Raw genomic sequence first — 11,373 nt, forward strand, 5'->3', positions numbered from 1 at the left:
TTCATAACTCAATAAGTCCTCCGCGGCCCGAGCTGACATACGCCAGTTTTCTAGATTCGTGTCCGGGGACGCGATTTTGAAGTAGGTTCCCCACATTTGCTCATGCATTAAACTGATCCCCGATCCGTTCGGATGCATCAGACTGGTTTACCAATATCCCTATGATCAAAATATTCGTCTACAAAGGAAATAATGAAATATTGCCTTTTCGTGATCAAAGAAAGAAGAAGTCGAAGATTTGAAGGTCGACCCAAGAATACTTTCCAGAGTAGTACAAGTTGAGTCTATGCGAGACTGCAAGCACCCGCCCATAGACTCGAGGGACTACTCCCATCGGGAGCGCTGAGCATGCACCCGATAGAAAATTCGAACATCGGAGAAGCAAGGATCTGAAAACTTCGGCTACTGCGTCAGCTAAACAAGGCACTCGATAGTTCGGGTGAACAAAAATATATTCAGTTAATTCTTTAATCAAACAATGCTTCGAGTTTGTTTTGCAGGTGAATGAATCAAGGTTTGAAGACTGATACGTCCCCGACGTATCCATAATTTCTGTCGTTCCATGCTTGTTTTATGACAATACTTACATGTTTTGCTTGCACTTTATGATGATTTCATGCATTTTCCGGAACTAACCTATTAACGAGATGCCACAGTGCCAGTTCCTGTTTTCTGCTGTTTTTGGTTCCAGAAAGGCTGTTCGGGCAATATTCTCGGAATTGGACGAAATCAACGCCAAACCTCCTATTTTTCCCGGAAGGCTCCAGAACACCGAAGAAGAGTCGGAGAGGGGCCAGGGGGCCACCACACCACAAGGCGGCGCGGGCCAAACCCTGGCCGCGCCGGCCTAGGGTGAGGCGCCCCCAGGTGCCCCCCTGCGCCGCCTCTTCGCCTATAAAATCCCTTTCGACCTAAAAACACCGTACCAATTGACGAAACTCCAGAAAGACTCCAGGGGCGCCGCCACCGTCGCGAAACTCCAATTCGGGGACAACTCTGTTCGGCACCTGCCGGAACGGGGAAGTGCCCCCGGAAGCCATCTCCATCAACGCCACCGCCTCCATCATGCCCCGTGAGTAGTTCCCCCATGGACTACGGGTTCTAGCAGTAGCTATGTCGGTATACTCTCCCCCATGTACTTCAATACAATGGTCTCATGAGCTGCCTTACATGATTGAGATTCATCTGATGTAATCGGTGTTGTGTTTGTTGGGATCCGATGGATGATACATTTTGATTAGTCTATCTATAAAGTTTGTGAAGTTATTGTTGCTGCAATCTTGTTATGCTTAATGCTTGTCACTAGGGCCCGAGTGGCATGATCTTAGATTTGAGCTCTCTACTTATTGCTTAGATTGTATCTACAAGTTGTATGCACATGTCACTGTCCGGAACCAAAGGCCCCGAAGTGACAGAAATCGGGACAACCGGAGGGGATGGCGGTGATGTGAGGGACACATGTTTTCACGGAGTGTTAATGCTTTGCTCCGGTACTCTATTAAAAGGAGTACCTTAATATCCAGTAGTTTCCCTTGAGGCCCGGCTGCCACCGGCTGGTAGGACAAAAGATGTTGTGCAAGTTTCTCATTGCGAGCACGTACGACTATAATTGGAAAACATGCCTACATAATTAATAATCTGGATGTTCTAGCTTAATGCTTTGATTCCTATCAATTGCCCAACTGTAATTTGTTCACCCAACACTTGTCACTTATTGGAGAGTTACCACTAGTGTAGATCGCTGGGAACCCCGGTCCATCTCTCATCATAATATACTTGTTCTACATGTCATTGGAAGTAGTATCAACTATTTTCTGGTGCCATTGCTCTCATATTGCTATTACTGCTGCTGTGTTACTGTTACTACTGCTCTCATACTACTGTTACTTTCACATCACCCCTGTTACTAGTGCTTTTCCAGGTGCAGCTGAATTGACAACTCAGTTGTTAAGGCTTATAAGTATTCTTTACCTCCCCTTGTGTCGAATCAATAAATTTGGGTTATACTACCCTCGAAGACTGCCGCGATCCCCTATACTTGTGGGTTATCAAAGACTCAACTCAAGTTTGCGACTCAAGTAGAGCCTACTCCCATTGGGAACACACGTGGATTCAAAAAATCCTACATCAAGTTCTTCTTCGAGTAGTACAAGTTGAGTCCGCGCGCGGTTGCAAGCACCCGTCCATAGACTCGGGGGATACTTCCATCGGGAGCGCTGGTCGCGCACCCGATAAAAAACAACTTCGATTCTTCATCAAGCACAAATTCAACATTCTTCGACTGATCAAGACACTCGGAGGTGATATTCGTAGTGCTTGAGTCTCTATGCAAGTCTTCGACTTTCTTGAACACTCGGGGACCCATTATTGCTATACCCGGTGCAGTTATTATGGAGGTGGATCAACACAAGGACTCGACAAACTGGACCCACAAGAAAGAGAACTCCAATATATAATAGACCAGGACTCTTGTAAACCTTAACCTGGTTGCATATATAAAGCCAGACAGGGACACCCCTTAGAGATACTCCCTCCATTCTGATTTAGTCTACATTCTACAGAAAATGAGTCAACCTACTATTGCATTTATTAGTACTATTCAGATATGTAAACAACCAATTCAAGCTACGTTGAAAATAACAACATCCAATAAAGAGAGCAAAACCACTTCCTTTTCAGTGTTGTTGTTGACTAAAATCTAGAATGTAGAGTATTTCAGAATAAATTTTGAGACTAAAATGTAGACTATTTCAGAACGGAGGGAGTACATGTTTGTGACATCGTCACTCTTATGCTTGTTACTCTTATGCTTGCAGGACCAACATAAGGTTACATGCATCATGTCATGGGACAACATTGAGAAGGTCAAATTCAAGGGGAGACAAAGCAGGTCTTGCCTCTAAACCTATTTTCCATTTATTCAAAGAGCCCTTAAATTATTGTTTGTCTTATTAATTTTCGATGTTTAGATGTGACCCCTTAGTTTAAAAGACACTTGCAAATGGTTGTGTAGCATCCCTTATTTATTTTGAATATGGGCTGGTGTTTACGGTGCTAAGTAGAGCTCTATTCTTGATGCTTAGTTTTGTGGGATTGAAAACGAAACTTTTCGGACCCATCTTGCTTCTTGTACCTGTTTGTAGCTATTGGTTTGTTCTTTTTAACCTTTATTTGTATTCAAACATATATTATTTAACTCCTTTCACTATTTAGCACTGGTTTACATTGGAGTAAAAAAATGACAAATGGTCAATGGCACCCTTTTCTGCCATGTGGATCCAATGTGTTTTACATTCATTTCACTAATATTCTACATATTCCGTTACTTTTGTTGTATAACGCTATGTAGGGACACCCCTTAGAGATACTCCATCCATTCTAATTTAGTCTACATTTTAGAGAAAATGAGATAACCTATTATTGCATTTATTAGTATTACTTAGATATGTAAACAACCAATTCAAGCTACATTAAATATAACAACATGCAATAAAGAGAGCAAAATCACTTCGTTATCAGTGTTACCGTTGACTAAAAACCTAGAATATAGAATATTTTAGAACAAATTTTGAAGCTAAAATGTAGACTATTTCAGAATGGAGGAAATATATCTCAAGATAGAAATCAGACTAGACTAGACACAACTCCGACTACACAGCACCCTGTAAACACATTTATCATTGGATTGATAGTAGGATGTAGCGATTCTCTACCGCGGAGACGTGAATCTGGGTATATCGTGCCTACTTTCACTTCCGATAACTCTATGCCGGCGAGTAATGAAAGCTATGTATGTTTAATGAAGTGGGTAATTTTCAATCCAAAATTGAACTAGAAATAGACGCATTCACGCCTCGTGTTCGTTTTAATTACGCCGTCGGGACGTGAACGCAGTTGGATAAAGGTCAATGCCAGACCCGAGCATTTTTGCTATCCCTATATACGTGGATTGGTCTTCAAAGAAACAAACACTCCGGAAGCCTCGCCATTTCTCTACATCTAAACCCTCCCGTCCCCTCCGTGGTGCGCGTCCCGCAGGTTAGGGTTCAGCAGAGGTAGGATGTCGGCGCCGTGGTGGGATTCCGACTGGAAGGACCGGTCGGCGCCTGAGAGCCGCGTCCATGTTGGCAACCTCCCCTGGAGCACCGACGAGCGCTCACTCAAGGACGCCTTCGCCAGCTACGGCCCGCGCAGCGCCGAGGTGAGTCGGGGTACTTCGGTCGATGCGATGGACTGGCGGCGCTTGGGTGCCTCCGGTCGTGTATTTCCTATCTTCTTTGTTGCTGGCAAGTTTATTTATTTTAGATCTGGATGGATCTGTGCGTGCATGTTTGCTCGTCGCTTTCTAGGTTTAGATCCAGTTTAGCCGCATTGTTTGGTCCTCGTTTACAACAGATCTGTCATCGCACGTGCTCGATCTGCCTGTTCCCTCTGCCCCCGACACTGATTTTTTGAAGGTTTAGATCTCTAGGAAATGTCCAGCAGCCCCAAATTGTCACACAAGTTTATGCTTGGTCGATACTAGTACTATCATTATTTTCTCTGTTACCTGATGGAAAATTTATGGCTATAGATGATGGATCTATACATAGTCATCCTCGTCGTCTAGGTTCAGGTTTCAGTTTGGTTGAGACATTTATTTTTCGTCGTTTACTCCTAATCCGTGGTGGGGCTCGTGCTCGATCTCTGATATGTTCCCTTACCTCCAACATTGACTACGAGCTCATCTCTGTAAAATATTCGTCGGCCCCTCATGGACCATGGTCACACAAGTTTGTACCTTTGCTGTCCCCTCTTACTACTACTTGTACAGACTGATGCCGGGATGGTTCCACACTTACACCTTATAAAACAAGGGGTTGTTTGTACTAAGCTTGGTTCTTGTATATTTGTCTAAGATAGTGATACTTTGCCTAAATCTGTTAATTATTCGTGAAATTTCCCCTTTGTCTTATGTATGTCACATACATGTTGTGATTTTTTCAGATCGTCACCGACCATGAGACTGGCAGAGCCCGCGGGTTCGGCTTCGTCAACTTTGAGGACAACAAGTCGATGAACGATGCCATCCAGGGCATGAACGGACAGGAGCTGGGCGGCCGCAACATCACCGTCAACAAGGCCAACGATCGCCCCCGCCGCTGGAGGGCATGAACAACAGCAGCTAGGAGGTTGGCCGCCCCTGCCATTTAACCTCTAGCTTATCAACTTAGCGCAAGTCTCTTGTGGTCGTCTAGTTTGTGGAACTGAAATTGATCCTGCCAGTAGTCTCGTGTGGTGTTAAGTTCATGGTCGTGAAATGGAACCTGCCGACTGTCTGTATTGCGCGTCCTTATGGTTGTTGAACATCCTGTTGTCGTTTAATCAACTGCAGTGTTGAAGTGGAAATTGGTCGTTTATCTCTGGGGTTCGCTTGCTGTTTGGGTGCACTGAGATTTCTGAGAATGTGTTCCCGTTGTATTATTTGCATGCCACCTTCACAAGCTAATGTCTCTTCCTGTAAAAACCTTTTGGAACCATTCTTTATGAAATCCTGCACTGTCACAAGTCAAAATCACCACATTTGAAAAGACTGGACAACTCATTTTCTGCACACCACATCAACATAGCTGATTGCTTGCCTTAGACTACTAGCTGTTTGATGCAAATACTATGTTGCAATATAGAGTGAACACTTCATATTTCCTGGAAATCCAACATTTTTGGATATCATATTCTTTTTTCCAGTCTTCAAATGAAGAAAATTAAGCAAGGTTTCTTGGGCTTGTTTGGTTGCTGCCCTGTGTTTCTTGCCTTGCCAGTTTAGCCTGGAGGTGGATTGTTTGGTTTGGGGCCTCGCCCCCTGGTGGAAATTGAATTAGCCATTGGATGATGCTATGACCTATTACAGAACATAACCTTTCTTTACCTAAAAAAAAGATAACCTTTCTTTGTTGAACATGACTTAGCATCCCAGTCGCTCCTGCCCCCGCGTCGCTCCCCCTGGAGCGGCTCGGGCGGATCCCAGACCAGCACCACCTAGCGCCCCCTCCCCTGGGTCCTCTGCCGCCGCCGCTGGTGGATGCCGCCGGGCAAAGCCCGTGCGGCGGCCGGTGGCGGCGGGTCTTCTCCCTGTAGAGATGATGCGAGGCCCTCCCTCGATGGCGCCGGCCGAGCCCAAGCAGGCTTCGGTTGGTGCGGGTGATGCCGGCCGCGCCCAAGCGGGCGTCGGTGCGGGCGAGGCCGTCCGCGGCCAAGCGACCGTTTGCGCAGCGAGGCTGGCCGCGCTCACGCGGGCGTCGGAGCGGTTGTGCGCCGGGGCGGCGGGCCCAGGCTGCGGCGGCGGTCGCCGGCGATGTGAGGCTGCTGCTCAGCGCGGACGACGTCGGCGCGGGTGAGAGCGGCCTCGCCCAAGCGGGCGCCGGTGCGGAAGTGGGACGGGGCGCGGCGGTTCCAGGCGGGCCGATGGTGGTCGGCAGCTGCGGCGCTCTGGCGTGCTGCTTTGCGCCCGGCCGCGCGGGCTCGACTGGGCCGGATCTGGGCAACCCGGGCGGTGGCCTTTCCGCGGTGGCGCGATGCACTGCTCCGGCTGCTTCCAGTCATGGTGGAGCGGATGACCAAGCGGTCCTTGCTCCAGATCCGGAGCTCTGGCGGCTGAGGCAGTTTGCAGGCTGCCTGGCTGACGGCTGGAAGTTGGTGCGGAGCACTCAGGCTCTAGTCATGAAGGCGTCCTTCGATGGTGCTCCGGCGAGGTTTGTGGAGCAGTTGGGTGTGACTGAGGTGTGTCGGAACTCAGATTCCGGCAAGATGCGCGATTCTCCAGATGAAAATCTTGCTCGACTTACGTCGGTGCTGGTGACGACGTCACTGTTGGGTGTCGTTTGCCTTGTTGAAGGCGTCACTGAGGAGATCGTGCACCTCTCCCACTCTTGGTTCTTGTCTTTGGGTGAAAACCTAAATCCGCTTGTCGGATTGGCGATGGCGGCATCCTCGATGTCGCGACTTTGTTGGAAGCATCGTTTTGGAGACTTAGTACCGTTGGGAGCACCTGGACTGCGGTCAAGCGGTTGGCCGGGCACTATCAGTGGCGGACGTTTTTCGAGTCTGTGGTGATCGTGGGTTGCCCCGTGGTGGCGATAGCAAGAGCACTCTCGACATGCAGACGGCGTCAGACGATTCCTGTTTTCCGCCCTCTCAAGACCAGAGCGGCACATGCCGCCTCCCTTTGGTTTTGTCTTCTCTCTCTGGTGTTGTTGAAGCCGACGAACAAGCTCGTGGCAATTGTGATCGATGCAACATGATTGGAGTGACCTTGGTGCTGTTGCAATGAAGTCGAAGTCGTCCCATCGTAAGCACGATGGATGATGTTCGGTGACGCTGCTTGCCCCGGTGGTGTGCTTTTATGTTTGTTTCGCCCCTAACCTTCCTGGCGTCCTTTATGTCTAGCGGTGCTTTTGTGGTTGTAAAGGTTTTCGCTCGGTTTTCCTTCAATAAACTGAGCAGTTTTGGTCTCTGTACATTTTTCTTCTAATGCAATGAACACAGCAGCTCTCCTGCCGTTATTCAAAAAAAAAAAAAACTTAGCATCCCAGTCAGCAGCAAGCAATGTCCAGACGTTCAAAAGTCGATGCCTGGAGTCCTGGACTGCCCTGGTCCCTGGACCAGGCTAATGATGTTGTAAGTTCTACAGGTCAGGCTAGAACCCACCGGCAAGGCAATTTTGCTCCTGGACAGCAACCAACCATATATGCAAATAAAAAACCATTATCTTCAAATCTGAAGTGACACACATACATCAGAGTTCTTTGAGCAAGTTGTTTCTATCTAATGCAATGTGCTCATTTCTGCTTGAACTCTGATCCTGCACCATCGGTTCAAGAGCTCTATGATCAAAATACAACATCAAAATCTTGCCTATGCTCAGCTTATGATCACTTCAAATGTTTGGAGTCGAGGTTAAGGCAATACTATACAGTAAGTTGAAACCCTGCTGAAATCCAATTAAATGTGGTTGGTCCAGTTAGCATTTGGTTCCGATTAATGTATCTAGTACTGGCCAGCTCCACTCAACAGTGGAGTCAATTCAAGTTAGTATCCAACTTTAAGCCAGTAGCTGACCCCAAAGGAACTCCACAAAAGGTAAAATGGTTAATATTCTTCGTATTGGTATCATCAATTATACTTCTACAACATCAAAATTATTTATTGCTCACTAACAGATGCAACTACTTGAAGAGAAAAGTCGTGTATGAAAATTGCAAGTGTACAATCGGTTCATGTATTGAAGAGAACAATGTATGTGTCGTTACAAAAGCTGTCGCAGAAGTCAGTCATATATATCGACAACGGAAGAAGCTTACTTCTCTTGTGCTTTCTCTCTTGCTGGGTTAGTCTCATGCATATAGAAAAAATGCAGCACCACATGCAAAGAAGAAAGCTCCTATGAATTTGAAAGAAACAAACAAACACATGACTTTTCCTTTTTATTCATCCCTCATGTACAATCTGTTGCTACTACGCTCTGCACTGATAACCTGAAAAACTGCAAACTACCAATAATTGCTGGCCAACCATGTACATAGGGCTGCTTAGTGCTCAGAGCCAACATCACTCTTATCTCTTAGCTCGATCAGGTCAGGCCATCTATCTTGGCCTGAGCACGAGTATCAACTCTCCGGATCTCGCCGATTTTAACAGTTCAGAACCTACATTATGCTGCAACCGGGATCCTGTTCTTGATGCTGGTAAGCCGGAGCAGGGTACGAGTAAACAGGAGGGTAGGACGGCGGCATGGCGTTGTACTGCTGGTACGCAGGGTACAAGACCGGCGCCACCGCATTCTGAGGGTAGCCGCCTACACCAGCGCTGCTACCGCCCTTGGAGCTACCACTCTCCTTGCCGCCAAAGCTCATGCCACTGCCGCTGCCTCCACCATCCGCTCCGCCGTATCCGTGGCCGTTCTTCTTCTTTTCCCCACCGTACCCGGAGGCGCCGTAGCCGTCCTTCTGCTTTTCCCCGCCGTACCCGTAAGCGTTGTAGCCATCCTTCTGCTTTTCCCCGCCGTACCCATAGGCGCCGTAGCCATCCTTCTTCTTATCGTCGCCGGACGAGACGCTGAGGAGCTCGGCGTAGCCCAGGCCGCGGCGGAGCACCGTTGTCAGCGTGATCGGGTCGACGCCGTCGCCGACGATGATGATCTTGTCACCCTCCATCGTCGCGGATGTCACGCCTGCAGAAGTCAGTACGTGCTTGTTATAATTAGGAAGAAGATAACACGATGGATTATTATCGGTGGCTTGTTTGTACCTGCCATGCCAACAGCGGCCTTGAAGGCTTTCCGCCTCTTCCTCTCGTCATCCAGTGCCAACTTGAGAACAATCTTTTGCTGTAACAAATAGGAAAACGTATTCAGATCGATGAACAAATTTGAGCAAACTGAACACTAGTCCTACAATAGGACAAGCAGGGCTTAGTTAGTAACATACCTTAACCATCTTGCAACTTGCACAATCTCGCAGGATCTCTAGATTTGACAGTACACTGGCAGAGTAGTAGCTACTTGAAGAGTGCGTTTGCTTTTGTGCAGTGTGACAAGTGCAGGAGATGAGCCGCCTCTTATGAGCAAGAAGACACGCTGCTCTTTTTATAGGCAGGCAGAAAGATAGAGAGATGCAGAGAGCAGAGGGAAGCAGCAAAGAAGGCTCTAGAGAGAGAGAGAGAAAGGGTGGCCAAATGGAACAAACAATCAATCAGCCAATCAAACAGTGCATTAGCTGCTGAATAATTGATCCGCCAGAGATTGTGCCAAACGACCAAGCTGGCTGGTGCTCCTCCAGGAAGCTCAATATCGAATTAGTGGTTGATACGCTATGGTCGGTGCTAGTGCGGCAGAAGTTTCCACGCAGTTGGTCCAAACACGGGACAAAGCCAAGCCACCACACAGAAGATATCTTAGCTAAGCTACGATCGATGGCATGGTAGTGCTGAGCTGAGGCCCTAGCTTGTCCCAGTTATTGGTTTCTCATGGAATATTTTTTTGCTTTGATTGTGCCATTATTATATTCACCATTTTGTCAAAAGATGATTCCGATATTTTTCACCCTTGGTGTTCCAAATATGTGTTTTGATAAAATGTTTGGTCGGACTGTCAATGCCACGTTCAAAATGAAGTGAAAGCGAGACAAGTGACATTAGCCACATTTGAGAAACTGGACCACTTGAGCTTCACTTTCGGCAAAATTGTGACCCTACATCATACTTTCCAATCGTGTTTATAACATTTACAAGACAAAAGCCATGTTGTCAAAACGCAAGGTGTAGTTAGTCAAATAATCCATTTCAACATAGACCATTCTTACTGAATGGTCGAAACACAAGACAGCGAAGCCACCACGCAGAAGATATCTTTCCTAAATTATGATGGCTGCCATTTGGTGGTATTGCGCTTACCAAAAGATGGCTTTTAATGGAATATTTCACTTTGATTGTGTGATTAATGAATTCTTGAAACTATCAGTAAAATCCATTTTGTCGAAAGATGATTCCGATATTATGAAATTTCCGCTCTTTGCGTCTCAAGAAAGTGCTCGACTAAGTGTTGGGTCTACTAGAAATGGTGTCAATACCACGTTTATTGGCAAAGTGAAAATGAGGCACGTGAGAACAGCCACGTTTAGGATATTGGCGCACTTGAGCTTCACTTTCGGCACAATTGTGACCTTACATCATATTTTCTCCAATCGTCTTTATAAGATTTAATAGACAAGAGGTAGGCTGTCAAGAGTCAAAATTCCGTTTGAACATAGATCATTCTTACTCCCTGGTTTACAGATTCTGATCTTTCGAAATAGTGCATAAGAAAATGTTTGTTGGGTGCAAAAGCTCTTTCAAAGAACACATGGGATTTGTCTACAATTCTGTTAAAAGAAGATATGTTTATTATTTAACTGGTTTTTTTTCTCCTAGACAATAGATATTGTTTTCGCAGGGTATTACAAGATAATTCACCACAACACATTAGGTAATGCAAACTCATCCTCAGGTGATGTCTTCCAGTAAATGTCCCAACATCAAACCATTCCTAGCTAATTATGCACTGATATTTTTGGGCAGAATTATTGGAGGGACCCCCAAAAGATCTAAATTGTAGTGGGCACCCCACATACATCATTTTAAAGCATGAACAGTTAAATTTAATCTTGTGGGACAAAAACGTTGGCTGATAAAAACGAGTTTATGAACTAGTAGCTGTGCCTGGGCAAGGTAGCTAGCTGTCCAAGCTGACGTTACAGCATGAACTGTTTAGCAGTCACTGATTGGCCACAGAAGTAGAACCTTAGTTATTTATATTCCAGCATTAGCACTAGAATAAGTTCGCTTTATAACGTTGCTTAG

The 11,373-nt window shown here is 46.4% G+C and overlaps 2 protein-coding genes across 2 annotated transcripts; one reads left to right on the forward strand and one right to left on the reverse strand.

Annotated features, from left to right (window-relative positions):
• The first annotated feature begins 3,949 nt into the window (after positions 1-3,949).
• On the forward strand, positions 3,950-5,399 carry LOC127300485 (glycine-rich RNA-binding protein GRP2A). Its single transcript, XM_051330605.2, has 2 exons — positions 3,950-4,201; positions 4,987-5,399. The coding sequence occupies exons 1-2, from the start codon at positions 4,061-4,063 to the stop codon at positions 5,152-5,154; spliced, it is 309 nt and encodes a 102-aa protein (XP_051186565.1). The 5' UTR covers positions 3,950-4,060; the 3' UTR covers positions 5,155-5,399.
• A 3,027-nt stretch (positions 5,400-8,426) lies between these two features.
• LOC127300486 (uncharacterized) lies at positions 8,427-9,621 on the reverse strand. Its single transcript, XM_051330606.2, has 3 exons — positions 9,465-9,621; positions 9,286-9,364; positions 8,427-9,208 (listed from the first exon to the last, which is right to left on the reverse strand). The coding sequence occupies exons 1-3, from the start codon at positions 9,471-9,473 to the stop codon at positions 8,685-8,687; spliced, it is 612 nt and encodes a 203-aa protein (XP_051186566.1). The 5' UTR covers positions 9,474-9,621; the 3' UTR covers positions 8,427-8,684.
• Positions 9,622-11,373: the final 1,752 nt, after the last annotated feature.

Source organism: Lolium perenne, chromosome 5, assembly GCF_019359855.2.
Source record: "Lolium perenne isolate Kyuss_39 chromosome 5, Kyuss_2.0, whole genome shotgun sequence".
Lineage (NCBI taxonomy): Eukaryota > Viridiplantae > Streptophyta > Magnoliopsida > Poales > Poaceae > Lolium > Lolium perenne.

Coding starts and splice junctions, on each gene's coding strand:
- LOC127300485 (XM_051330605.2), top strand. CDS start 4,061: ATGTCGGCGCCGTGGTGGGATTCCGACTGGAAGGACCGGTCGGCGCCT. Junction 4,202..4,986: donor ACGGCCCGCGCAGCGCCGAG/GTGAGTCGGGGT, acceptor TGATTTTTTCAG/ATCGTCACCGACCATGAGAC.
- LOC127300486 (XM_051330606.2), bottom strand. Junction 9,209..9,285: donor GGCCGCTGTTGGCATGGCAG/GTACAAACAAGC, acceptor TGACTTCTGCAG/GCGTGACATCCGCGACGATG.